Source organism: Diabrotica virgifera, chromosome 8, assembly GCF_917563875.1.
Source record: "Diabrotica virgifera virgifera chromosome 8, PGI_DIABVI_V3a".
NCBI lineage: Eukaryota > Metazoa > Arthropoda > Insecta > Coleoptera > Chrysomelidae > Diabrotica > Diabrotica virgifera.
The window spans coordinates 163,055,715-163,082,743 of NC_065450.1; the positions used below are offsets into that span (position 1 = coordinate 163,055,715).

At 31.9% G+C, this 27,029-nt stretch overlaps 2 protein-coding genes across 4 annotated transcripts in view; one reads left to right on the plus strand and one right to left on the minus strand.

The window, feature by feature from the left end:
• The window catches only part of LOC126889804 (peroxisomal multifunctional enzyme type 2), a 180,433-nt gene extending 176,138 nt beyond the window's left edge, over positions 1–4,295 (minus strand). The window contains exon 1 of the mRNA XM_050658445.1: positions 3,930–4,295. Within this exon, the coding sequence (XP_050514402.1) occupies positions 3,930–4,122 (193 nt within the window). The 5' untranslated portion in view covers positions 4,123–4,295. The remainder of the gene's footprint in view (positions 1–3,929) is intronic.
• A 6,219-nt stretch (positions 4,296–10,514) lies between these two features.
• LOC126889805 (maternal protein exuperantia) overlaps positions 10,515–27,029 on the plus strand; it is a 44,829-nt gene continuing 28,314 nt past the window's right edge. The window contains exons 1-3 of one of the 3 annotated variants that reach the window (XM_050658451.1): positions 10,515–10,665; positions 11,608–12,094; positions 19,970–20,288. In XM_050658451.1, coding sequence (XP_050514408.1) covers positions 11,622–12,094; positions 19,970–20,288 — 792 coding nt within the window. In that variant the 5' untranslated portion in view covers positions 10,515–10,665; positions 11,608–11,621. Of the gene's footprint in view, positions 10,912–10,966; positions 11,115–11,607; positions 12,095–19,969; positions 20,289–27,029 lie in introns of those variants that run through there. The other 2 variants (XM_050658448.1, XM_050658450.1) reach the window with 2 other exon arrangements.

A 27,029-nucleotide genomic window follows, 5' to 3' on the forward strand; every position in this document is an offset into this window, starting at 1 on the left:
TTTTTTGTGGTAGGTTGCTCTATTCGTCAAGCGCAGCTTGTACTAGCCATGTGGTGTTTTGTAATGTGGATTATCCCGGCGAGCTCTAATTTTTCTTTTAAGCATATCCCACAAATACACTATAGTGTTAAGCTCAGGTGAGTAGAGTAGAGTAGAGTATTTATTGGTAATAATGTACAAATGTACTTTTACAGGTCAGCAATAATTAAAATTGTCTAAAATTACATTAAAAGTTGACAGTACTTCAGTAAAAAAAACCTATTACTAAAATTTAAAAACTAAACACTAATTAAATTACAGGACAAAACAAAATTTAGATCTGAAGTACTCCTCAAATGAGTAGAAAGCACCCATCAGAAGATAATTTTTAATTTGTCTCTTAAATTGGTTAAAATCAAGACTTTTAATAGATATTGGTATACAGTTATAAAATTTCAATGCTAGGTATCTGGTTCCATTTCTGGTCCTCTCAAGTCGACTGAAGTCTGGTACAAGGGCATCATGATTTCTAGTCTGATAAGTATGCTGTTGTGTTTTATACAGATCTACATTTTGATGAACATACAACAGGCACTGCATAATGTACACAGAAGGTAGTGTGAGAATCCTCAGGTTTCTGAAAGACTGCCTACAATCGTCCCGATAACCCTGACCTGTGATTATGCGAATACACTTTCTCTGCTGACCAAACACCTTATCTATATGGCAAGAGTGTCCCCAGGAAAGGATTGCGTAAGTTAGTCGTGAGTGAAAGTTGCTGTGATATGATGTAAGAAGGGTTTGAAGGGAGGTAACCTTAGATAGGTTTCTAAATAAAAAGAGTTGGCTTGAGAGCTTTTGGGAAAGTTTCAGTATGTGCCGTTCCCAAGTGAGTCCCTGATCAAGATAAACACCAAGAAATTTAGCTTCCTGTGAACAATCTGTTAAAATGGGATGTGTAATGGTGTTATGTCTTAGGGTAAAGTTCACTGTTTGTGATTTTGAGTTATTGAGAGAGAGACGATTTGCCAAAAACCATTGGATCAAATTGCTCTCTGTGGTCTCAAGATCAATATCACTGATTTGGGAAGGGTGGTAACTTTGATAGCATGTAGTATCATCAGCAAATAGGACTGTGCTTACCGGGCCCTCTTGTGAAAATCCCAAGTCATACATCAAAGGTTTTTTATCAGATTTGAGCTGGTTAAAAAACACATATTGAAATCTATCTGATAGATAAGACTCAATCAATTGAATAGACATAGGATGAAAATTATAGGCATGTAATTTTTTAAGAAGAATACTATGAGTGACACAATCAAAAGCTTTAGTAAGATCAAGGAACGAGGCAAGGGTATCAAGAAAGTTTTCAAATCCTTCCAAAATACTGCCTGTAAAATGATCGATAGCAAGTGTTGTTGTTTTGTTTTTTCTAAATCCAAATTGCTGCACTGCAAAAAGCCAATTAGATTCAAAATAGTCATTGATCTGCTTCTTTAGGATTCTCTCAAACACTTTGGAAAGAATTGGCAAAAGAGAAATTGGACGAAAGTTATTATGATCATCAGCCGAACCTTTACGTTTAGAGAGAGGTATGACTTTCGCAGTTTTAAACACTGAAGGAAAAATGCAGGATGAAATTGAGTAGTTTATTAGTTTAGTTAAAGGTAAGCTAATGTTGTGTTTAATTGCCTTGATTATTTTTGTGTTCATTCCATCCGGGTCCTTGCTCTGGCTATTTTTTAATTCTTCAATTGCTTTTACAACTTCCTCCAAATTTGTTGGCTCAAATCTGAAGGAGCAATGATTAGAGGCGAATGAAGGAGCATGTGGTATAAAACTAAGGTATGTATTGAATGATTGGTCAGTATGATTAAGTGTATTTATTACATTTTCAGCAATACCACAGAAGAAATCATTAAAACTATTTGCATTGAGTGATGAATTTTTTATTGGTAAATTCTTACATCTTGAGTTTATTAGGGACCACATAGCCTGTTGACGGTTGTTAGAGTTTAATATAAAATCATCATTAGATTTAATCTTTGCCTTATGTATAGCATGTCTGTATTTTTTCCTATATTCTGAGAGTGTTTTCTTTGTCACTAAAACGGGGTCACTTTTATTTAAAGATGTCAAAAATTGTAGTTTCTCCCTCATAAGTTTCAAATCATCATTAAACCAAGAATTTTTTTTACATTGTTTACCTTGCTCAACAAGCCTAGATTTTTCAGGAAAAGACAGATTTATTGCCTGCATTAAAATATCGATAAACATTTTAAACCTTGAGTCCACATCAATACATTCATTATCAATAAATTCAAAATTTTGTAAGCAAAGATTGTTATTTAAAGAGGCCAGTCCCATCTCTGTAATGGGCCTGTAGCTTATTCTAGATTTAGAAGTAGTTTGGGACACTTCACATTTAAACAATATGCCTTTGTGGTCTGAAGTGTGTGAAAGATCAACAGCTTCGGATTGCAACATGGTACTATTAATATTTGTAAATATGTTATCAAGACATCTATTATAACGGGTGTTAAATTTTATTGATTTTTTGAGGTTATAGGATCTAAAGAAATTGCACAGATCCAGGGCTGCAATATCCCTTTCATTGAAGTGCACATTGAAATCCCCTGTTATAATAAGAGGTTTATTTGTATTTAACTTTTTGAAAACTTTTGACATTGTATTGAAGAATTGATTTAAATCACCATCTGGGGTACGATACACAGTGAGCAAGCAGGCCACTCCAAACAAGGTATATACCTTCTGCTTCAATTATGTCTCTAGTCACTCTAATGGTATGTGGAGATCCATTATCATGCATGAAAATTAAATTTTCTCCTGTTGCACCTCTCCAGAACCTAACTACAGGTTATCAACATACACCTGTGAGCAGTTAAAGTTGATTGGATGAAAATTAAAGGAGTTTTTTTACTGATCACAATTCCTCTCCAGAACATTACACTTCCCCTTTTATATTTGTGAACAGATCTGACAGTTTTCGTTCTTGCTTCAATCTAAGTACACGATTTCGTGGGTAATCTGATTTTACACAAATCCTGACTTTTCTGAAAATAGCACATTTTGTTAATTCCCAATGTTCCAGTTTTGGTGGTGAAGACACCAATTTAGGCGATCAATCTTGTGCTGACTGGATAACTCGGGAACCCAATCTTTTCACAGTGTAAGTTCTGTAACCCCACATGAGGCATATTTTCGTTTTTGGCCACAAAAGTTATTTTATTTATTTTCGTTCTATTTTCAACTCAAATAACCTATACCATACCGATCTGTACTATCTGATTGTCTTATCGATTTGTTTATTTTCAAAAAAAAACCTTTATTCTTCTTAACAATAACAAGTTTTTTCAAAAGAAATAAATATTGCTTTGAAATACATGGTGATTCCATGTAAGTTTAGGTGTGTGTATTTAAATGGTTTTGGAAGTCTATACCTAAAGAAAGAGACATAAAACATCAGATAAATATTAATGGATTATAGTTTTTTTTTTAAACTGTTTGTTATTGGAACTAGTTATACTGCCAATTATTAGTTCTTAGGATTACTTATATTTATATTTTCCGTTCGTGTAACCTTCTGGTTAAGGTTCTGGTGTTAATATCTACTTAGTAGCTCGGTTTAACATGTCACTGCGCTATGATTGCCACTGGATTATGCAGTAATTAAACATATTTCCAATGCAAGAATTATATCCAGCAGATAAAGAGGGATATAAAGATATTGTGACAGGCATACTGATAAAGAACTAAATGGTTAATAATATCAAGAAGTTAGGAAACAAAATAGCCTCAAATATAATATGTCGAATATAAAATTTGTAACCACAGCCACAAAACAAATCTTAACATGATGTGTTGAACTGGCACTATTGAAACTATAAAAATTTGTATAAAATGTGTGAAATATATTGAAAACATCTTACCATTTCTTTTAATTTCTTCTACCACAGTATCAGCGGCTTTGGAAGAGCTGCCATCTCCATGTCTTCCTCCTCCTAAGTCATTAACAATAACTTTAGCTCCTCTAGAAGCAAAAAGTAGAGCATAGGCTCTTCCTAATCCAGCTCCAGCTCCTGTGACAACTACCACACGTCCGTCGAATCTTAAGTCTGACATTTTAAAAATAAAATGAAATCTCTGTCTCGATCAACAAGTGGAATAAAAGTGATTATTTTATATTACTACCAAAAAACCAAGTTGGAGTTGGACATTGAACTTTAAACTTAAACTTGTCAACAACAGGAACAACATCATCTGATAAGTCTAACCTATATCTGTCAGTGTCAGTTGTTGTCAATTACAGCACAGAATAAAAAGATGTGTCAGAGTGTCAGTGCTGTGCCACAGAATATTCTGTGACTGAGCTGTCAGATTTGAACCAATCGAGTCAAATATCCAAAAAAATTTACGCTGTGTCTAGGTACACGCTAACGTGTACGCAAATAAAAAAGTTAGGTACACTGTACACGCGAATTAAACTTCATCAAGCCAGTGACGTCATTATTTAGCGTGCGCGGTGACTTTATATTTTGGTACACGCTATTTTGATATTTTTAGGGCCGGTTGTTCGAACGCTAATCAACAATGATCATTATCAAATAATTAATTACTGTCAATGTCAACTTTGTTTGGGTTGTTAAAAAGTCTGTGGAGTCTATAATCAATTAATATAACAATAATTATTAACATAATTAATAATAAATCTCATAATTGTAATTAATTATGTTTTCAGCAACCCAACCAAAGTTGACATTGACAGTTTTGGTGACAGTAATTAAATATTTGATAATGATCATTGTTGATTAGCGTTCGAGCAACCGGCCCTTAGTGTTTGTTGTTTGTTTGATAGAAAATATTTTTATTAAGGGAAGGGGAAGGGAAGCAAAACTATTCAGATGTTTCAAACTTAATTGTAATAAAACTATATGCATATAAAAGTATATATTCAGGTTAGCAAAATAAATATTAGTTAACATGATACAAAATACTGCTAAAATAATTTTTATACCTAAGTTAATTATACCAGTTTATATTGGTGTTTATTTTTATTTATACAGGGAGTTGAACTATACTGGTTATAACTTTGTAAATATCCTGTATAACATAATAAACCTTTATATTTTTGTGATATGGAAGTTAAGAAGATTTCGAACATAAAATAAAATAGAGGGTGTTCCATTTAAAAAACATAAGTTTGGTCCGCCAGTATATTATCGAACGCCCTGTAACATTCTAACTAATTTTAATAATTTTGTAATATGAAGCTCAAAGTTTGCTAAAATTTTTGATACTAACTTTTATTGCTATCTATTACTATAGCGGATCTACTGAGCTTTATCACACTAATCAATCGCCCCGTATATTTTATCTTATTACTTCTGCTACCGTTAATCACGGATTTTTGTCTCTTATCTTTTTCATACTGTTTTAGAATGTTGTTAAACTCATTAAAAGAACTAAATAATTGTCCACACTCCATATAGTTAATTTAAAAAAAACACAACAAGTAAAAAATAATGAAACTCTTTACAAATCAATATTAAAGTGTAAACATAACGCGATTAGACAAATTCTAACCACACTACTCGCGATACTTATGGCTGTATGACACTATGCATTTTCTTGTATCATTTCTAATATCGTTTCTGATATGTCAAAAAAATGTATAGTGTCATACACAGATACAAGAAACGATATCAGAAACGATACAAGAATTTGTGTCAGGCACAGATTCTTGTACAATAACTGCGCCAATTTCTGCGCAAAGAGCAAAAACGTAAAACCTGCTGGTAAAACTTCTAAATGTCATAATGGCGGCTGAAAATAAGATCATATGTCTTGATGAATTTATTTGTGTTTTGTAGGTATTATTTATAAATATTTTATTGATACTTAATATACCGTTTGGTATGGACTACTGTTCTACTAATAACCATATATTTAGAATAACTTTGGGTTTCATATTGCATAATTTTTTAGTAGAGGAAAATACAATAGTTCCAATTTGGATCAAACTGAAGATAATTATAATGCAAATATTTTAGCACAAATATCAAAACAAAATAAAAAACACAAATAATCAACAGTCAACGTAAAAATTCTAGTTATTATAACATTAAAATATTTGTTTTTAAAAGTTTATAAATTTTATAAAATCCTTATAATTAGCTGTAGACGCAGTACTACCATACCAAATACTTAATACCACAGCATACACGCGGCTCAAATAGGGATGTTCACTAATTTTTAAATATAGTTAAATTCAATAGATTACAAGCTATATAAAATCGTAACAATCATAAAACTGTTTAAAAATGTATATTTTTTAAGATAAAATGAGTTCATAATGTTGATTTTCTTGGAGGCTAGAAAAACGGTACCCTGCAGCGAGGCTACGGTCTGTGACGTCAGCAGTCGTAACGTCTTTGATCGACGACTAGTTTTGTATACTTATTTACTCCGTGTATTTGAATGTGCGCAGTTTTTTACGTATTTAATTATTAAAAATAAAGCCAAATAAGTGGTGTTTTGTTCCTGGGTGTGTAAATACATGAAAAAACAGTTCTGACAAAATTTTTATTACCGTTCCAGCCAATTTAAAACAGAAAAAGAAATGGTTTGTTGTAGCTAGAACTTAAAATAACTAACTTAAAGAACTAACTTAATAAAATAAACATTATAGAAGTTTTCCAGAGACTTTCGGCCCTTGGTAATAATGTAATTGTTCTTTCTGCATTTACATTTTTCAAAAATACTTATTAGTTTTCTCAGGATTAGAAAAAAATGAATGAATTTAAATAACATTGGACCAAGATTTTGCACCTACCCCCTTAAAAAGTAAATGAAAAAGTTTTGGGGACCTCAAATTTGTATTCCTTAAACTGGGATATTCCTAAAAACGGGATTCTAATAATACAGACAGTAAAAGTAAACCTTGAAATAACTACATGTGGATGTAGGTATGACGATTTATAATAAACATGGCAATATGAAAAGTCACATTCTAATGTTTTGACAGTTCTCTTACGTCAAAAATTTTGACCTACGTAATATCGCTTTTGTATTAAAAATACTAGTAAATATCATGCGTGTAGTACACTTCGCGTCAAAAAAAACTGGTACAAGTCTTATAACCGAAAATCGTTTTTTTCTAGTTGTGTAAATTGGTCTTGTCACATATGTCATTCTTATTTCTAGGCAACGTTGCCAGTTCAACTAAAATGTTATATCAAACCAGGTAAAAGCAGGGCTGTGCGGCAGACCGCAAGATTTTAGTAGGTTTACTAAAAATTAAAACAACATCGAGCATTCTCGATTAGTCAGTCACATTTATTTAAACATGCATCCTAAAAACTTCTCTTATTAATTTTTTTAATGTTCCATCATCTTAATTAAGTACCCATAAATTAATTCGTGTTCTATTATAATTTATGACAGATATGACATGAATGACAGATAATAACTCTAGACATGACATTAAGTTATTATGTTTAATTTAAAATCGAGAAATGTGAAGGGTTTCTCATAAAGTTGTGGGATACTAATAAATAAAACCCACTGGAAAAATTGAAATTTGAAATTAATACAAAATGAATAACTTTTAAAGTGAACAATTATTGTGAAACTTAAATATTATGTATTACAATAAAATTCGAAACTGCTGAAATATTAAGCACACAGGTGGAAATGTCGCCTGTTAAAATGTTCAATGTGTTTTATTAAATGTATTCAATTTTTTTTCGAATCAATAAGAATTTTTCACAGAAATACGCCAAAGTTAGGCCACACACATTACCATAATGTGTATCGGTTGCGTTCCGTCACAGTGAAGTTGTTATAAATATGGACAATTTGAACTGTCAAAATTTCTGTTTTATCATAGCCACCTTTACTTTACAAGCCATGAAGAGAAAAAGGCAGCATCGCAATTGATGACGTGCGTAGTCCGACTTTCGGACTACCGCTTTTGAAAACACAATTTTAAAGTAGAAATTCTGGTAAAATTTATAGTATTTTTTGAGTCGAACAAGAAAATATTATTAATTAGAAGTTTGTACAAAATAAAATTAAAAGTACTTCCTTGTAAGTAACGTTTATTATACAAAAAAAAACCAATAACAAGAATATACATGGGATTAATTTTTTTCGAATCCTAAGAAAACTAATGAGTATTTTTCAAAAATTTAAACTCAGAATGAAAGATTACGTTAGGACCGAGGGCCGAAAGTCCCTGAAAACTTCTATGTTTATTTTAATAAGTTACAGGGGCGAAAAATTAAGAAAATTTAGTGTGATTTTTAGTTTCAAATATGTCATTCAAAAACAACCTTTCATTCGTTCTAAGGGACTTTCGGCCCTCGGTAATAAAGTAATCTTTCATTCAGCGTTTAAATTTTTCAAAAATACTTTCTCATTAGTTTATCTATTATTAGTTTTCTCAGAATTCGAAAAAAAATGATTGCATTTAAAATACACTGAAAATTTTGACAGGCGTCAAAATTTTGCATTTTGTTCCTTTCCCTTTAAAGTTTTTCGCACTTATTTAGAAACTCCTGAATTGGAAAAATGCGAGGAACTGCAGAAGGTTTTAACTTAGGATTCGTTAATTTCTCTACATGTTTGTTGCCTTTCTTATCTACCCATTCTCTAACTCTCTCGATGTCATCAGAATAAAAATGTTTGGCACATACTACCGCTGATGTTCCAATAACAAAATTTTTCCTGTGGATACACTGTAACCAAAGTTCTCGCAGCTTTGGATCCTTTGGAAATAAAAAAGTGCTTTCTGGTTGTTCATTCTTTTTAAGACTGCTATCGTAATTGCTTTTGCACTCTGGCACACAGCAACGGCTTGGCATCTACAAAAACAAAAATTATAAGTAGGTATGCCGTATGTAAAATACCAAACTTAAAGAAATTTATATAAACTTGCGTGCATAGAAATCAGCCCACTCAAAAATTTGGTCATTTTTGATGTCTCGTATTTCCCGAACCTGTTGGCCGATTTAAATTGATTTTTTAAATGTTATAGCCTGATTCTTTAACAATACCCCTGTAATAATATTGTTGCTAAATAAGTAAATTTTCATTGTATATATACCGGGTGTACGAATTAAACTGTCTTTTTTTCTCAAAGTTCGCATCACCCTATGGAATATTCATTCTAATGGACTTTCGGCCCTCGGTGATAAAGTAATCTTTCATTCTGCGTTTAAATTTTTCAAAAATACTTATTAGATTTTTCAAGATTCGAAAAAAATGATTACATTTAAAATACATTGAAAATTTTGACAGGGGTCAAAATTTTGCATTTTGTTACTTTCCCTTTAAAGTTTGTCGCACTTATTTAGAAACACCCTGTATTGATAAAAGACATATTATAGTAGTTGTCAATAGTAGCTAACTTTTTTTTATTATCCAACATAAGCGAATGAATAAAAAACAGAATGTTAAGAAAACCTGAGGCTATATAGTTGAGTTTTAATTTCACTGTTTTATAAATGCCCGTTATACAATAAAAAATTAACTGCTTAGCAACAGTATTATTACAGCGGTATTGTTAAAGAATCAGGCTATAACATATTTAAAAAAATCACTTGAATCGGCCAACAGGTTTAGTAAATATAAGACATCAAAAATGACAAAAATTTTAAGTGGACGCATTTCTATATGCACGTAAGTTTATATAAAAATATATTATACTATAAAATATATTATATAAAAATATATTATATTGAACTAAAATCATCTTAATACATACCTTTTAATACTCTTTATAATTTGGAGCACGAAATATTGTAAAATGTTTGAGTTTTTCTGTAAATACAGTGAATATTATTTAAAAACATTTAAAAATAAATGAGAACTGTCAGAATTAACCGGTCTACGCTTAGATGTTGCCAAGTTTCAACTTCATGGCTTGTAAAGTAAAGGTGGCTATGGTTTTATCATTTCTTGTTTAAAGAAATAATAAAATTGCTAAGATAGCCTCAGTTGAGGAGAAAGTAATAATAATAAAGATGTTTTATTCAGTCAATAGTGTGCGAACAATAAGGTAAATAATAACGTGGGCCTAACTTTTACACACATGCCTACTGTGGCAAATGTAGGTATTTTTCAAAATGTTGGAATGTGTTTAAATCCTAGAACAATTTTAGCTTTTGTTTTTAATACAGATTTTAATCCCATACAAATAGCTTCTCGTGATTTTTGTTGTAAAATGATTAGGGAAGCAGGAATTTAACAGTTTAGAATTTTACATTGAGTTACCTATGGCCCGTTTTACGATTCACCACCATGATTTTTGAACGTTATTATTTGTATTTAGATTTAGTGCAATTCCATTATCTGTGCTGGCAACAACGCCGTGATTCACTAACCATTTGTGTCCAGTCTGAACACAGGTTTACATTGGGAAAAAAAAGTATACCAGTTTTTTTTGACGCGAAGTGTACCTAACTTTTTTATTTGTGTACACGTTAGCGTGTACCTAGACACAGCGAAAATTTTAATGTTGCTGTGTGTTTCCGGATTTTCTTTGAATTCTTATTGATAAATTCCGATTGCAATTGTTATTTTTTATGAATAATTAATTTTGTATTGTCATTATAAGTTTTGGAAAAGTGATGGTATAAAATTTATTTTGGCCAGCCTTTTGTGGTATGTAAAATCATTTTTCTTATTTAATTTTAGCGCCTTAACACGTAGCTTCCGCTAGCGCACGGCGCACGCAGGGTCCCCTCCAACACACCTAACCGCACGTGCGAAATGCATTTTTCTGTTCCGACATAAACCTAATTTATTTTCAATTTATAATCGAAGCTAACCGGTGTACAGAACAAAATCCATAGATTTATTTTCTAGTCTTTTCTACTGATCGGATAGTCTGAAGATTTTAACATTGTGGTAAGCAGTATTGATTCTTTTTAAATAATATTTAATGAGATTCTGTGGACTGGGTGGGGCATCATAGAGCTGGTAAATTGGTGGCCACGTGTTTGATGTTTGTTAAATTTTGACAATCCGCCCGGTATTAACCCTTGAAAATTAAAACTTTCCTACTATAGGTTGCTTGTAATTTTTAACTTTACTACTGAAATAGAAAGCAGGTATTATTGAATGTTTTATTTTCTAATCATTCTCACTCTAATATGGTCAGAACAGATTGGGGCATACGATGGTAACTCTTAAAATTTTGGGGTAGGAGGAATGGAATGGGCACAGCAATCTTCCTTTTATCACTAATTTCCTATTTTTATCTCAAAATATTTAGGCTGGTTTATCTGGTTTTCATTTTTTTTTAACCCTCAGTTTTATTGCCGGCCCGGGAATCAAAACCGGGATGTCTATTGAAACAAATATTCCTTACTGTCTTATTTTTCTTTTATTGTTCATTAATTTCCAAATATATGCATAGGTATAAAAACTAATTTAAAAAATACCTAGTAAACATACAGGTTTAACACTTTTTTTTTATATTTCATACATGGCTACATCAAGTATAAGTGTGGAAAATTTTTGGAGTTTTTTATTCTTATTCAAATCTTGTTAGTTCACATGTAGTAGTACCGGTAATTTCAATAATGTCTACTTTTTTTGTAGATAATAAATAATTTATGATGGTGCAGAAGGAGAGTGCAAACTCTGGTGATGAGAGGGAGAGTTCAGTGCCAGTTGTTCCTGAAAATCCAGCAAAGGGTATTCCTACTGGAAAATACAAGCTTGTAGGATGGGGTATAGATACTACTGGCCGCAGACTAATTGATGAAATCATTCAAATAGCTGCGTTTACACCTGAATCACAGTTTTCACAGTATGTCATGCCATTTGGAGATTTGAATCCTACCTACAGCAGAAGACATGGTATCAGAGTAGTAAACACAATCCGCTACAGAAGGTTGAAAGATGTCAACACCCAGGAATTCTTGAAGACCAAGAGTGAAATTTCTGCTCTCCAAGACTTCTTGAAATGGTTGGAGACTGTTAAAGGAAATGATGTTGATGGAATTATATTGATTTATTATGAACTTCGCAAAGCCTCACCAGGGATGCTGTTAGAATCATTAAGAAGACATAATATGATTGAAAGGTAAAATATATTTAACATTTCAATTCTTATCTATTTTTTTTATTTGCAAACAAAAAGTGGATAATTGTTTAAAACTTTTTTCAGATTTCTCATTTGTCAAGTATTTAGAAATAATAAGTTAATTGTTTTACTTTTTGTAAGGTCTCTGTCTTTATGAATTATATTTTATTGGCTATTATTTAAAAAATATACAATATTTTATTTCAATATTGTAGGGTCAATCCATGCCAAGTGGTCCAATATAAATTAAGTTGGTTGCTTGACTATTTTTAATATTTTTTATATATCTATCTTTTAAACTTCACTCTATAAAGAATACAAAATTACATTTATTTTATTTTAAAAAAATTTAGTTTGCTGATGACGGCCATTTTTGTTAAAGCGTATTGACATTGTTCATACAGTAGCACGTCAATAATCCGGATTAATTGGGACCGGACCCCATCCGGATTATCAAATTTTCCGGATTATCGAAATTACCTCAAAAAAGGCCAGTATACACATTAAAGTACAACAAACGTTTTAAAATTTTATGTTTTCTCTTGTAAAGTAAAGTGTCTAGAGGTGAAATTAATCAAAACATTTTTTGATGTTTAAACACTGTCTTGTAATTAATTTATAATAGCACCATGTGTACAGTAAAAACATCAGACACTATTTGGGCTTTTAAAAAATGTGTAAAATATTTTTAAACTGCGGTAGAGGTTCGTTTTTCGCAGCAAAGTTCTTAATTTATTTTAAAAGAATCAGATATTTTTGCTAGATACAAGTCTGGATTATTGACAGTCCGGATTTTTGACGTCCGGATTATGGACGTTCTACTGTATAGGGATAGTTGGTCAGCCCAATAGGAAAATTTGTTTGATTCAAATTGAGACAGTCACCAGATGTCCCCACAATTTCTGTCAGGGTCGCAACGTCAAAATGCATAGACACCAAGTTGGATACGATCCTATTCATAACACCCCAACTCGCATACATATTAGGAAAAATAAATATGTATGGAAGAATATATTTAGAAATTGAATTAATGTCATGCTATTATATACATATTGTATAGTAGCATTGTTAGAAGAAATTTTAAACATAAGGATAATTATAATTTCTACATGTTTGTTCTTAATAAAAATTCTTCGCATCCTGCCGACTATTTCAAAAAGAACACCCTTTGTAGCTTCCAAACTGACTAATTCCCAGAAAACATTTGCTTGTCCCGTGGCCTCCCATTTTAGTTGGCGATACAAGGACCTGTGCACTACGAAAACATTCGAGTTTAAGATACATCCTGTTTCCAAGGGTTTTGGTCGAAATTAAGAACAATTCTTATACCTTCAACTTGACAATGTGTGATTTAAGCTGTCTTGCTGTCGGATTTATGTATCCTTAAACCAATACGGGCCTTTGTCGTTACTGGACAAAATTAAATCTTCTGTTCATTTCTGAACGTAAATTAGACACGCATAGGACATTGATAAATGATTTCCACTTCTTTTTGGGGACCCGAAGGAAAAAGGAATCCTTATGCCTCAAGTCGTTTTTAGTCTCTTGTCTCTCAATCGCTTATTCGTCAACCACCAAGCTAATCGGTCGTGTCTCTCGCTCAACTCTGAAAGTATTCATGTCTCGCATTTTCATATCACATTACACGGTATTTTCACTTGAATTAATTCTCTCACTCTGTATTAATCGCATACTCCACTCTTAAATTGCGATTCATTTTACTATCAATTCAATGTACATAGCAAATGTATGTACGTTTTATGTTTGGTAGTTGTAGTAAACCCAATAATAATTATATTGTACAATACTTGTAAATTATAGTGATTGTGTTAAATAAAATAATTATCCCATATGTATCTGAATCATTTCAACACTGATTTACACCTTGCTTCGACTCGACAAAGAATATCAGAGTCTTAATTATGTCAACCACTATAGAAGCTGGTTCCCCTCTTGTAAGGACAAGAGATATTCACCAGGTCATTTTACCACTGGTGAAACGTCCTGCACAAGCATGACATCATTAATTCAATTTCTAGATATACTCTTCTATATATTTATTTTTCTTAAAATATGTATGCGAGTTGGGGTGTTATGAATAGGATCGTATCCAACTTGGTGCCTATGCATTTTGACATTGTGACCCTGACAGAAATTGTGGGGACATCTGGTAACTGTCTCAATTTGAATCAAACATATTTACCTATTGGGCTGACCAACTATCTCGCTATATAAACAATGGTATCAATCATTTTCACGGAAAACATGGCTTCACTCTTTATCCAATGCTTTCACTGAGGTTTGTCCTAGAACATTAAATTAAAAACCAAAATTTTTAGAAAAGTATACTCTAAAAAACGGCTTATAGCATTATTTAATTTCAACTACCCTTAAGGCCTTAAATGAACCTCAAAGTTTGATGAGATAAACTGATAAAATTCCATTTTTAGCATTTTTTAACAGCATAAGGCAAGCTGATAATGGTTTGTAATTTTTTTCTGGAAAAGACATACATGCATACTTTAAATAAAAAAAGTTTAAGCTTTGAGACTTAAGTAAATTTTTTCAAAAAAAATCTCAAAAATGTAATTTTTTGAAAAATCTCAAAGTTTGACCTTTTATTTCTCTGATGGGCACGGATGAAACAATTTGAAATTTGGCTGAATGTTATCCCCTAGTAAAAATTTGAAGTTGCAGACTTACGTCATATAGGAGTTACAGGCCTGAAAATATGGTAAAATCAAAATTGTCAAAATTTGAGCGTTTGCGGGCAGGGTAATTAAAATTCAAATAAACTGTCTAGTGAAATAAAAATTAATGTATTTTCACCAGATTTCACAATGAATACAAATTTATACAGGGTGGGCCAAAGAAAAGCATCCACCTCGATATTTGGCAATAGTTACCTATTTGATTTTAAGAAAATGCCGAAACAGGCCCATTTTTATTTTTATTATATTGCAACTTTTTGGGATATATTTCATACTACGTGACGTCATTTATTAGAGTGTGATGACGTAATTGATGATTTTTTTAAATGGAAATAGGGGTCTTGTGGTATTTCATTTGAAAGCGTGTTCAATTCTCTATTCAGTAATATAAACATTATGATCATTATTTATACAGGGTGACCAAGTTGCAATATAATAAAAATAAAAATGGACCTATTTCGGCATTTCCTTAAAATCTAATAGGTAACTATTGCCAAATATCGAGGTGGACTCTTTTCTTTGGCCCACCCTGTATAAATTTGTATTCATTGTGAAATCTGGTGAAAATACATTAATTTTTATTTGACAATTTATTTGAATTTTAATTACCCTGCCCGCAAACGCTCAAATTTTGACCATTTTTTCAGGCCTGTAACTCCTATATGACGTAAGTCTGCAACTCCAAATTTTTACTCTAGGGGCTTATTCTACCTGCTAGGGGCTAACATTCAGCCAAATTTCAATTTTTTTCATCCGTGCCCATCAGAGGTATAAGAGGTCAAACTTTGAGATTTTTCAAAAAATTACATTTTTGAGATTTTTTTTTTGAAAAAATTTACTCAAGTCTCAAAGCTTAAACTTTTTTTATTTAAATTATGTATGTATGTCTTTTCCAGAAAAAAATTACAAACCATTATCAGCTTGCCTTATGCTGTACAAAAATGCTGAAAATGGCATTTTATCAATTTACCTTTTCAAACTTTGAGGTTCATTTAAGGCCTTAAGCGTAGTTTGAAATTAAATAATGCTACAGGAAATCTTTTTAGAGCATGCTTTTCTAAAAAGTTTGGTTTTTGATTTATTGTTCTAGGACAAACCTCAGTAAAAATATTGGTTAAAGAGCGAAGCCATGTTTTCCGTGAAAATGATCGACACGCTTTAACAAAAATGGCTGTCGTCAGCAAACTAAATTTTTTAAAAATAAAATGAATACAATTTTGTACTCTCTATAGACTGAAGTTTAAAAGGTAGAAAAATAAAAAATATTAAAAATAGTCAAGCCACCACCTTTGGACCACTTTGCTTCGATTGACCCTGTACTAAAATTATTAGGTGGCAGATTTCTAATACATTTTTTATCATTTCCAAATCCAGTGTATCCATATTCTTTTTTTTTCTGGAAACTGCAACCAATTTGCTTATTGTATACCTTCTATTTAGTCATAATGGAGGTCTAGTGGATAGACACCAATATTTTTGGTGTTACTTGGTAGTCTCCAAAAAGTGTTTCCCACCTACAACCTATACACCACTCATCAGCGATAAAAAACTGTAAAACCGTAGAATTTTGAGAATCTACACTGATTTTAATGAAAATTTGGGTTTAAGCTCTGTTAACACTCTTCAAAAGCCACCCTATGCTGAACTGCGCTTTTGCCCTGAAGGTGAAAAGTACCCCACCTAGGGATAAATTGTTCAATCAAAATAACTATGCAAATCGATAAAGTGACCAATTCTGAGTAAATTTTGTTCTATAAATTTTTTTTGCAAAATTGACACTTTCCATGTTATTTGCAATTGAAACTATGCATTTTTCATTGAAAAAATGTCACATTTTATAACTGTTTTTTATAAATATGTAACTTAAGAAAATTTAATTATATAGAAAAAATCATTAGAACAAAATTTTAGCTAATAAAAAAACAAAGAGACTTGCCTCTGAAAGACTTATGTAAAACCAATAATGACTGAGTTATTGCACTTTAAAGAATGGTTATTTCCAAAGAACCTCGAAACAGAGAACCTTCAATCTCAAATAACTCTAATGTGGTGCAATTTTTTGGGAAAACTTAAGAGACATCTTTTAAAGTTCATTAAAAAATCTTTCAAATAAGCTCTGACAAAAAAGTTTTTTGCATAAGAACTGATTGACGTATGACAAAAATAAAGTCGCTCTGCTTTTTTCTTTTTGAAAAGTAAAAATTAAACTCTCGTCGTTACAATCCTAATAGAAATGAATAGCTTCCCAGTTAAAATTAAATTTGTTTAGGTATAGTTGATACGATCCGTGTGATTCGACCAGTTTGGAATGCTTAGTTTAGAAAAAATAGTTGATTAAATCGAAAATGACATTATTATAATTTAAAAAGTGCATTTTTCTTAAATAAACCTAAAAGTATTCATGATACAAAATCAAAAAACAAAAATCAAAATTTTCACTAAAAGAAATTCTACATTTAATATTTAAAACATTTTTCATGATAAGAATACTTTTAGATTTATTTAAGAAAAATGCACTTTTTTTAAATTATAAAAATGTCATTTTCGAACTAATTAACTATTTTTTTCTAAACTAAGCATTTCAAACCAGTCAAATAATAATAATATGTAGTATGATAAGATTGATCCAAAAGATGGCATAACCCAGACATCCAAAGTGAAAGTTCTCCTCTAACACCAAATTGTTATATATGGTCCACATAATGTTCAAAAAAAAGTCACACCATTTTGAGCATCGGGTTTGGGGGGAGAGGGGGGAGAAATCAGTAAATTTGTAGTTTTTTTCGTTTTTCTTCAATATTTCTAAAACTATGCGGTTTAGCATGAACAACCTTCTATACAAAAATGTTCTACATTAAATTTGAAATAAGAAATGCATAATCCTTCTAAAATGAACGGTTCCAAAGTTACAGAGGTAGTATAGTATAAGGTTTGTTCATAGTACGATCCAATCGATCAGCAACCGTTGCCAACCATCAGATGCATGCGCAGTTAACAGTTAGCGCTGTGCAGTTAACAGTTCGAGTTTGTAGACTACGAACGCGCTTGGGTCTGACGGTTGGCAACGGTTGCTGATCGTTCTACGAACAAACATATTATTGGTTCAAAAACACAGACATCAAAAATAAAAGTTTTCCTCCAACACCAAATTGTTCTATATGGTTCAGTAAAAAGTTACACCATTTTGAGCGTCTGGTTTGGAGAGTGGGGGGGAGATGGGGGAGAAGTTGGTAAATTAGTAGTTTTTTACGTTTTTCGTCAATATTTCTAAAACTATGCTTTAGCATAAACAATATTCTATACAAAAATGTTCTACATGGAATTTAAAACAAAAAAGGTTCTATACGTAATTGTTATAAAATCAACGGTTCCAGAGTTAGGAGGGTGAAAAGTGGAGGTTTTCGATACTTTTTATATTGTTTGGGCAATTGATGATGATTTTGGGTGGTGAGGTTGACGTGTCTTGAATGGCTCATCACTAACATACCATCGGCCACTGAAATAGCAAATTTGATTTATAAAACCCAATCCTGTTAAAGAAAACCAGTAGGAAATTGATCAAAAAATATAAAAAGTATCGAAAACCTCCACTTTTCACCCTCCGTAACTCTGGAACCGTTGATATTATAACAATTATGTATAGGACCTTTTTGTTTTAAATTTTATGTACAACATTTTTTTATAGAAAATTGTTTACGCTAAAGCATAGTGTTAGAAATATTGACAAAAAACGTAAAAAAAACTACTAATTTACCGACTTCTCCCCCATCTCCCCCTTAAACCGGACGCTCAAAATGGTGTAACTTTTTACTGAACAATATGTGGACAATATAGAACAATTTGGTGTTGGAGAAAAACTTTTACTTTGGATGTTTAGGTTGAGCCTTTTTTTGGACCAATTATACTATACTATAGTCTGTTCGCTAAACTCAGATGCAACTGGCTACATATTTTAGTCGATAATTTTTTTGTTTTTTTGCCAATTTTGCAAAAATTTGCAAAATTACTAACTATTTAGTGATTATTAACTATTTAGTAATTATTTTTTGCCAATTTTACTAAAATTGGCAAAATTACCGACTAAAATATCTAGAAAGTTGCTTCTGAGTTTAGCGAACAGACTATACCTCCGTTACTTTGAAACCGTTAATTTTAGAAGGATTATGCATAGGGCCTTTTTTTATTTCAAATTTAATGTAAAACATTTTTGTATAGAAGGTGTTCATGCTAAATCGTATAGTTTTAGAAATATTTACGAAAAACGTAAAAAACTACGATTTTACCGATTTCTCCCCCCCCCCCCCAAACCGGATGCTCAAAATGGTGTGACTTTTTTCTGAACATTATGTGGACCATATAGAACAATTTGGTGTTGGAGGATAACTTTCACTTAACTGGGTTTGGGTCTAGTTATACCATACTAATGGATCGTATCAATTATACCTAAATAAAGTTAATTTCAAGTGGGAAGCTATTCATTTCTATTAGGATTGTAACGACGAGGTTTTCATTTTTACATTTCTAAAAGAAAAAAGCAGAGAGCGACTTTATTTTTGTCATGTCAGTCAGTTCTTACTCAAAAAACTTTTATCAGAGCTTATTTAAAAGGCTTTTTATTGAGCTTTAAAAGATGTCTCTTAAAAAATTCGCCACATTCGAGTTATTTGAGATTTAAGGTCCTCCATTTCGATGTTCTTCGCAAATATCCATTCTTTAAAGAGCAATAACTCAGTCGTTATTGGGTTTACACATGTCTTTCAGACATGAATCTGAATACAGTTGAAGACATGAATACAATTTTTTCTTAATGATTTTTTTCTACAAAATTAAATTTTATAATACGTAGTTATAAATAAAAAATATACATATTTCATACCTTTGCGGTTAATGGGTTAATGATCCGGGCATATTTGAGAAGGAGGATAAGTCAATTATTATTATTGAAGTTGTCACCTAACTTTATCTGCAAAAATCCGAATGCCACCTCTCACATCCAAAAATAGACATTTTTCACAGATCCGCCCTGGTCTATATCATTTTTTCACGACATTACTTCAAAAGTTTTCAAAAAGATTTTACTGTTTTATCACTGTTCAATGAATAAATCCAATTCCAAATTATGTTAAAATGTTTAGATATTCAACAGAATTTTTTACACTTTTAGGTTCCAGAAGGTGGTAAAAGGCTTTGCTAATGGCTTCAATATAGCCCAAGCAAAATGTGGCAACACCACTAAATCTTTCAATCTCCATATAATGTCTAAGGTATTGTTAAACAGGGGTGCAGAGCACTTCAACAGTGCAGTAGATAGAGCAAGGGCTTCATTTGATATTGCTGCTCATTTAGCTCAAGGGGAAAGAGAGGAATTAAAGGGAGAGGCAGCCAGTAAAGATTGTACTGGAACAGAAAGTCATCTCATGGAAGTGGTATGTCCATATGTCAATCCTATAGATGCTGAGGAAGAGGAAATAGCTCTTTTTAAGGTAAATTTTCCTTTTTTATCGTACAAAATTTATTATATTCCATCACTTTTGCATGTTGTTCTGAAGCTATTTCTTTGTGGCATTTTTATGATTAATTATTTATATGGGAAATAAGCCACAATTAAAATGAAAAAAATAATTTTATTAACGTTTCGACGCCCAAATCGGGTGCTGTTGTCAAAATACAAAATATTACTAAAATAAACAAAAGTGTTGTTGCTAAGCAAAAAAATTCTTCTAATAATTTATTTAATCTCACTCATTTATATTGGCAATTCAGACATATATTATACATTTTAAAGTAGAAGACTTTAAAATAATATTGCCAATATTTATGAGTTGCGTTCCTGGGACGACTTACTGAAAGATAGTTCATTCGATTACATGAAATCAACCCCAACTCAAGAATATCCGTTATAAAAAATTATAGCATGTGATATGTCTTTAAAAAGACAACCATATGCAACGACAGTAAAATTCTCGCGTTAGAGACTTCATAGTAAATCACAAGGGAAAACCAGGAAAAACCCTGTGATACTATCCCGACATCGTAAGTATTTGGTCTTACATTAATTTACTCTCAAAAAATAATACCAAATTCTGACTTGTAACATGTTTAAATTATAAATAATATTAATAATACTAGATATATAAGTAATACTAAAATATAAAATATGTACTAGCTCGATATTATTGACTTACTAATCTTGGTATTTTCTTTCTATTGACTTCCTCTTTCAGTATGGGTAACCACATCCTACTGCATTCTACCGAGGAATTTGCGACACAATTGGTTTCATTTAGCATAATTAGAGCCGCTTCTTTGATTTTTCTCTTTTTACTATCTGATTCTTTCAGGACTATACTTGAATCTCTCCACTGAACTCTATGAAATTATGCTAAATGAAACCAATTGTGTCGCAAATTCCTCGGTAGAATGCAGTAGGATGTGGTTACCCATACTGAAAGAGGAAGTCAATAGAAAGAAAATACCAAGATTAGTAAGTCAATAATATCGAGCTAGTACATATTTTATATTTTAGTATTACTTATATATCTAGTATTATTAATATTATTTATAATTTAAACATGTTACAAGTCAGAATTTGGTATTATTTTTTGAGAGTAAATTAATGTAAGACCAAATACTTACGATGTCGGGATAGTATCACAGGGTTTTTCCTGGTTTTCCCTTGTGATTTACTATGAAGTCTCTAACGCGAGAATTTTACTGTCGTTGCATTTGGTTGTCTTTTTAAAGACATATCACATGCTATAATTTTTTATGACGGATATTCTTGAGTTGGGGTTGATTTCATGTACTCGAATGAACTATCTTTCAGTAAGTCGTCCCAGGAACGCAACTCATAAATATTGGCAATATCATTTTAAAGTCTTCTACTTTAAAATGTATAATATATGTCTGAATTGCCAATATAAATGAGTGAGATTAAATAAATTATTAGAAGAATTTTTTTGCTTAGCAACAACACTTTTGTTTATTTTAGTAATATTTTGTATTTTGACAACGGCACCCGATTTGGGCGTCGAAACGTTAATAAAATTATTTTTTTCATTTTAATTGTGGCTTATTTCCCATATAAATAATTAATCACTTTTGCAGCGGCACAAGTTTATGTAAATTGTAAAATTAGCATATAGTGCATCATCCTTTTTGGAAGATGATTACAAGTCTTAAAAATGGTTTTAACTGCTTCGTTTGAGCGAGTCTACCACTTTCTGAAAAATTTTAGAGTGCAGCTTAAACGCGTTGACATATTTACGGTGTCGGACTAACGAAACTAGGCTGTAAATTTGTCAGACAAGAGATCGACAATCTGTATTAATTAAATTTCTAAATTAACTAAATTCAATTGAAAATTAAGAGCTCTGTAATAACAAAACTGGGCGCGACCCAAAATAGTGACAACTCTACCTTATCGATATTAGTCTACGAGAAGTGCAGGGTAAATTGAAGATGGAATTACAAAAAAAATTATGTGTCTTTGTACTCACTTTATAATGCTCAAAAAATTACTGGATCTGGATTTAATGCATATTTTTTTTATATTTCTCGGATCAAAGTTGCGCGTTAAGGTGATATAGTAGCGATCAACAGGTAGCCAAAACGCGTTCCAAGATTGCGGCTGTAATTTTGAATATTTTTTCGAGATATTTGGCACACGTATTCGTAATATAATAAAGAGTGGCGGTACAGAGCCCAATTTGAAAAATATATTAATATGTGGAAATTATTCTGTAATTAAATACAATATTAAAAAAACGAGCCTGTACCGCCATTAAGAAGAACAAAAAAATACACTTTCTTCAAATAAACTTTTTTATCCGATGCCTAGATTTTGTGTCATTTTGGAACTACTAATGAAATAAAAAATTTTGGTAGTTCCAAAATGACACAAAATCTAGGCATCGGATAAAAAAGTTTATTTGAAGAAAGTGTATTTTTTTGTTCTTCTAAATGGCGGTACAGGCTCGTTTGGAAGACCAATAGGGCTTTTCATCGATTGTCATTTGTTTCGAGCTTCTGTCATGCGTCACATAATATTAATACATCTACATCATACGTCTTTGGTTTGTATCATTGGTATTACCAATAACGTACGACGTAGATATATTAATATTATGTGACACATGACAGAAGCTCGAAACAAATGACTGTGAAAGAAAAGCCCTATTCTAGATAAAAAAAAACTTCATATTCAAATTCAGTGGCCTCTTAAATATAGAGAATGACCAAAACTTGCCATTCACCTCACTTTTTCGATTTTTAATGGTAGGGGGAGCAAGTTTTAAATATCTTGGTTGCCATATTACTGAACAACTAGATCCAGAAAAAGAGATAAAATGTAGAATCGAGATAGCCTGCACAGCATTTTTAAAAATGAGGTCATTCTTCTGTAATGATACCTTGCAACTTCAACTTCGAAAGCGCATGATTAAATGGTACATTTGGTCAGTCCTCTTGTATGGTGTCGAAGCATGGACATTAAAAATATCCACCATTAACCGTTTGGAGGTCTTTGAAATGTGGTTACACAGAAGTATACTGAAAATACCATGGACGGCTATGCTGACAAATGTGGCAATCCTTAAGAGAGCAAATGCTACCCGTGAGCTGCTTGATAACATCAAATATAGAAAGATGGCCTATTTTGGACTCGTAGTAAGGGGAGACCAGTGTAATATTCTTCAACTTATTATGATGGGTAAAATCGAAGGACACAGAGGAATTGGTAGAAAGCAGGCCTCTTGGTTGAAGAATATCCGGGAGTGGACAGGAATAAAGAAAGTAGAACACCTATTTAGAATACCAGACAGAGACAGTTTCGCCATGTTAACCGCTAACGTCTAGGGGACTTTGGGTTGTGAAGAGTAGGTCCTAAAACCAAAAAAAGTTAAGTAAAGTTTTCCATTTTAGTGGGGACTTTCCATTTTTAATTTAATTTTCCATTTCTAACAAATCATTTTTTTAGATTATAGCACCATTTATCCATATTTCAAAAAAATGTCTAGAATAAAAGTTACTTATTTTTACGTATGGAATCAAAATCTGCAATAAAAAATGGGGGCCCCCCATTTAAGATTTTAAAATAACCTTCCACCCCACCTCCGTGTGGGTTCGTGTTTGGTGCCATTTGATAGATTTTTCAAAAATATTGAATAAGTGTATTTTTTAGTTTTTCGATCTGATGTTCATTTCGCGAAATATCGAGGGATTCGTATATATAAATTACCATCTACCCCTCTCCGTGGGAAGTAGTGTTTGGTTTGGTTTTATCATTCGATAAATTTTTGAAAAATATTGAGCACATATTTTTTAGTTTTTCGATCTGTCATTCATTTCGTGAAATATTCGCTTTTTTCTTGTGAAACTTTAGGACTCCCCCATTTACTTATGCTCCACTCAAATTGTCAGATTTTTGAAATATACACTGTTTTGCATGTAACCTTATCTCAATCTGACGATTTTGAGTTTTTCTAATATATTTTTTTCAGCCTCCCCCCTAACGAACTCCTCTCCAGGTACAAGGTTTCTCCCCATGTAATAATCTGACGCGCTCGAGTAACTGCAAAAATCCCCGCTTGGACTCCCCTACCATAAGCCTCAAATTAGGGGTGTGCCGCTCACCTATAATGTACCACCCAATATTTTTATATTTTAATCAAGCCTGCCCTGAGAATTATTTAAAATAAAAATTTGGTCAAAATAGTATTTAGTTACTGTTTTTTGTAGTGTTTATAAATTTTCTTTTCATATAAGTACCTATTAATAGTAATCAGTGTGGCTGATAATGTTATTTTCGAGTTTCCTGATAAAAAAGTGTTTGCATAAAATTGACAAGTTTATCTAATAGTGTGAAAAATTTCTAGGAATAGTTTTTATTTTATTTAGTTTGATTGTAGAATCGGAAATTTTATCTGGTACCATATTTGCATATACATACAAGCACTTTTATGCTTAAAAGTCAAAATTTGTTTATTTGTAGCTCACGATTACATACAGTGCTAGTCAGAGGTCCCCTCCTCCCTTGTATCTTTTGAACGGTTATATTTATTTGAGTGAAGTTTAGAGGGAGGAAATAAACTGGTTATAGAGCCACTATGACCGATAATTTTAAATGAGACCTTATGGCAAGTGATATCTCGTTTGAAAGGTATTGGTCATATTAATTTTGTTTGGGTTTTTGATTTTGATGAATAAATTCAATAAATATAAAATTCTAGTTTTGCATTTGATTAATAAAAATTCAAACGCCCGCCTATTGTTACTTGTCAGAAAAGTTGACGTTTTTCAATTCTTTAGTTGTTTTTACGTCAATGTAAACTTTTTTGACAGTAACCATAGGCGGATGTTTGAATTTTTATTAATTAAATGCGAAACTACAATTTTAAACATACGCTAATACATGTGTATTAGGTAAAACTGCAGTGTTCTCCAATTTTTAAAAACTGTATCATCGAACGGAACAGTAAAAAAATTTCCAATAGATTTATCAGAATCGGAGGAACTAGGTATGCAGTTTTATCGATACGTGTATGGCAACCATCTGTATTATCGTTCAGTTTTTGTATACATCTTAGTTTCTTTAACGATATAAATTAAAAATGGGCTATTGCGAATGGCTGGAACAATTTATAGAATTGTACCATAGTGAACCTTGCTTGTTGAATATAAAAAAATATTTTAATAGGGATTTAAAACTTTCGGAGTATTCGAATTTGATTAAACATTTGACAATTGTGGACTCCAATGCTAATATATCTTTTGTAAATTTCTTCAATAAATTCACATGGGAATAAGCCTCTTCCTTCATCAGCCAGTCTTTACACCAGATATTACGATTTTTCCGCTGTTTCTTTCTTTTTCAAGACGAATATTAATCCCATGGCAGCTAACACATCGCTATCAGTCGAAGCCATTGTGAAAAAAGAAAATTAACCCATAGAAAATTGTTTATTATTGTTAAGAAGAGAACTGTACAGTTTTAACGATACAGTTAAATCGTTATCGATTTATCGTTGTGTGTATGGTATGCTTTATAGTTGTCAATAATTCAACTGAGATTCTTTATCGTCATCATCACGTAGTGCTACAACCCTAGGTGGGTCCTGGCTGACTTTTTTTCAATTTGTCGGTCTTCCATAAACCTAGGGTCAAATGGAATGTTCATTTTCCGAAGATCTGCTTGGATGTTATCTCTCCATCGCATTCTATGACATCCGACTGGTTTTTTGCCTGTAGGAATCTCCTCCCATACCAGTCTTACAAGTCTGTTATGAAGTCTGTGCACGTTGGCTGTCCATCTTAGTCGCTGTGATTTAATTTCTTGGACAATATCAGTGTCATTGTAGAGTTCTTTTAATTCGATATTGGTTCTGATCCTATTGGGACCGTGCAAGTTCGGCAAAGCGACCCCTATTTCTTCGCTCTGTACTTTTATTCGCACTTTTAATTATATTGGCCAATTATATTAGTCCTGGTTACTGGATAATTGTCAAGGCCATAGTCCAAAAAAATAGTAAGAAGAAAAAATAAGATTCAGGTTATGTTATGAAAACGTGAACAATTGTATGTAGTAAATAAAATTAGTTATTAAAATACAGTACTGCACTCAAAATACATTTAATTAAATTTACCTTTATATAATAATTGCATATCATATCAATATTGTGGAGCAATATATAATTTTTCTGCTTCAATGACAGAAGGTATGAAATATACGTCAATTTGACAATTTCAATTGACAATATGAATTATTTAAGATAGTTGCAATATTTCTCCGCGACTCGCGCACGGTCGTTTCTCTTTTCCCTTCCAAGTACTTGCACACCGCGAATACTGGTTTGTGTTGATGTTATGGCGAGGTCCAAAAATTTTTCTAAGTATTTTTTGTTCAAACCGTTATGAGTTTTTCATCGTTTGCTTTGGTAATGGCCCACGTTTCGCATTCATATTTTAGTACAGGTCTGACGATGGATTTATATATTTTGATCTTGGGAGTTCTTGCAAGATTTTTTGATTTTATAAGCTTGTCCAGTGCGAGTAGACAGCGATTTGCCGATTGGATTCTGTTATTTCTTCAGTAATATCGTTGTCAGCTGTGATTACGGCCCTCAGATACTTCGTGTCATTCTATTTATACACATATATTTCGTCTTCTCTTCATTAATCTTCAGCCCTACTTCACTTGTTGCTCCTTCCATCTTGTTGAAAATGTC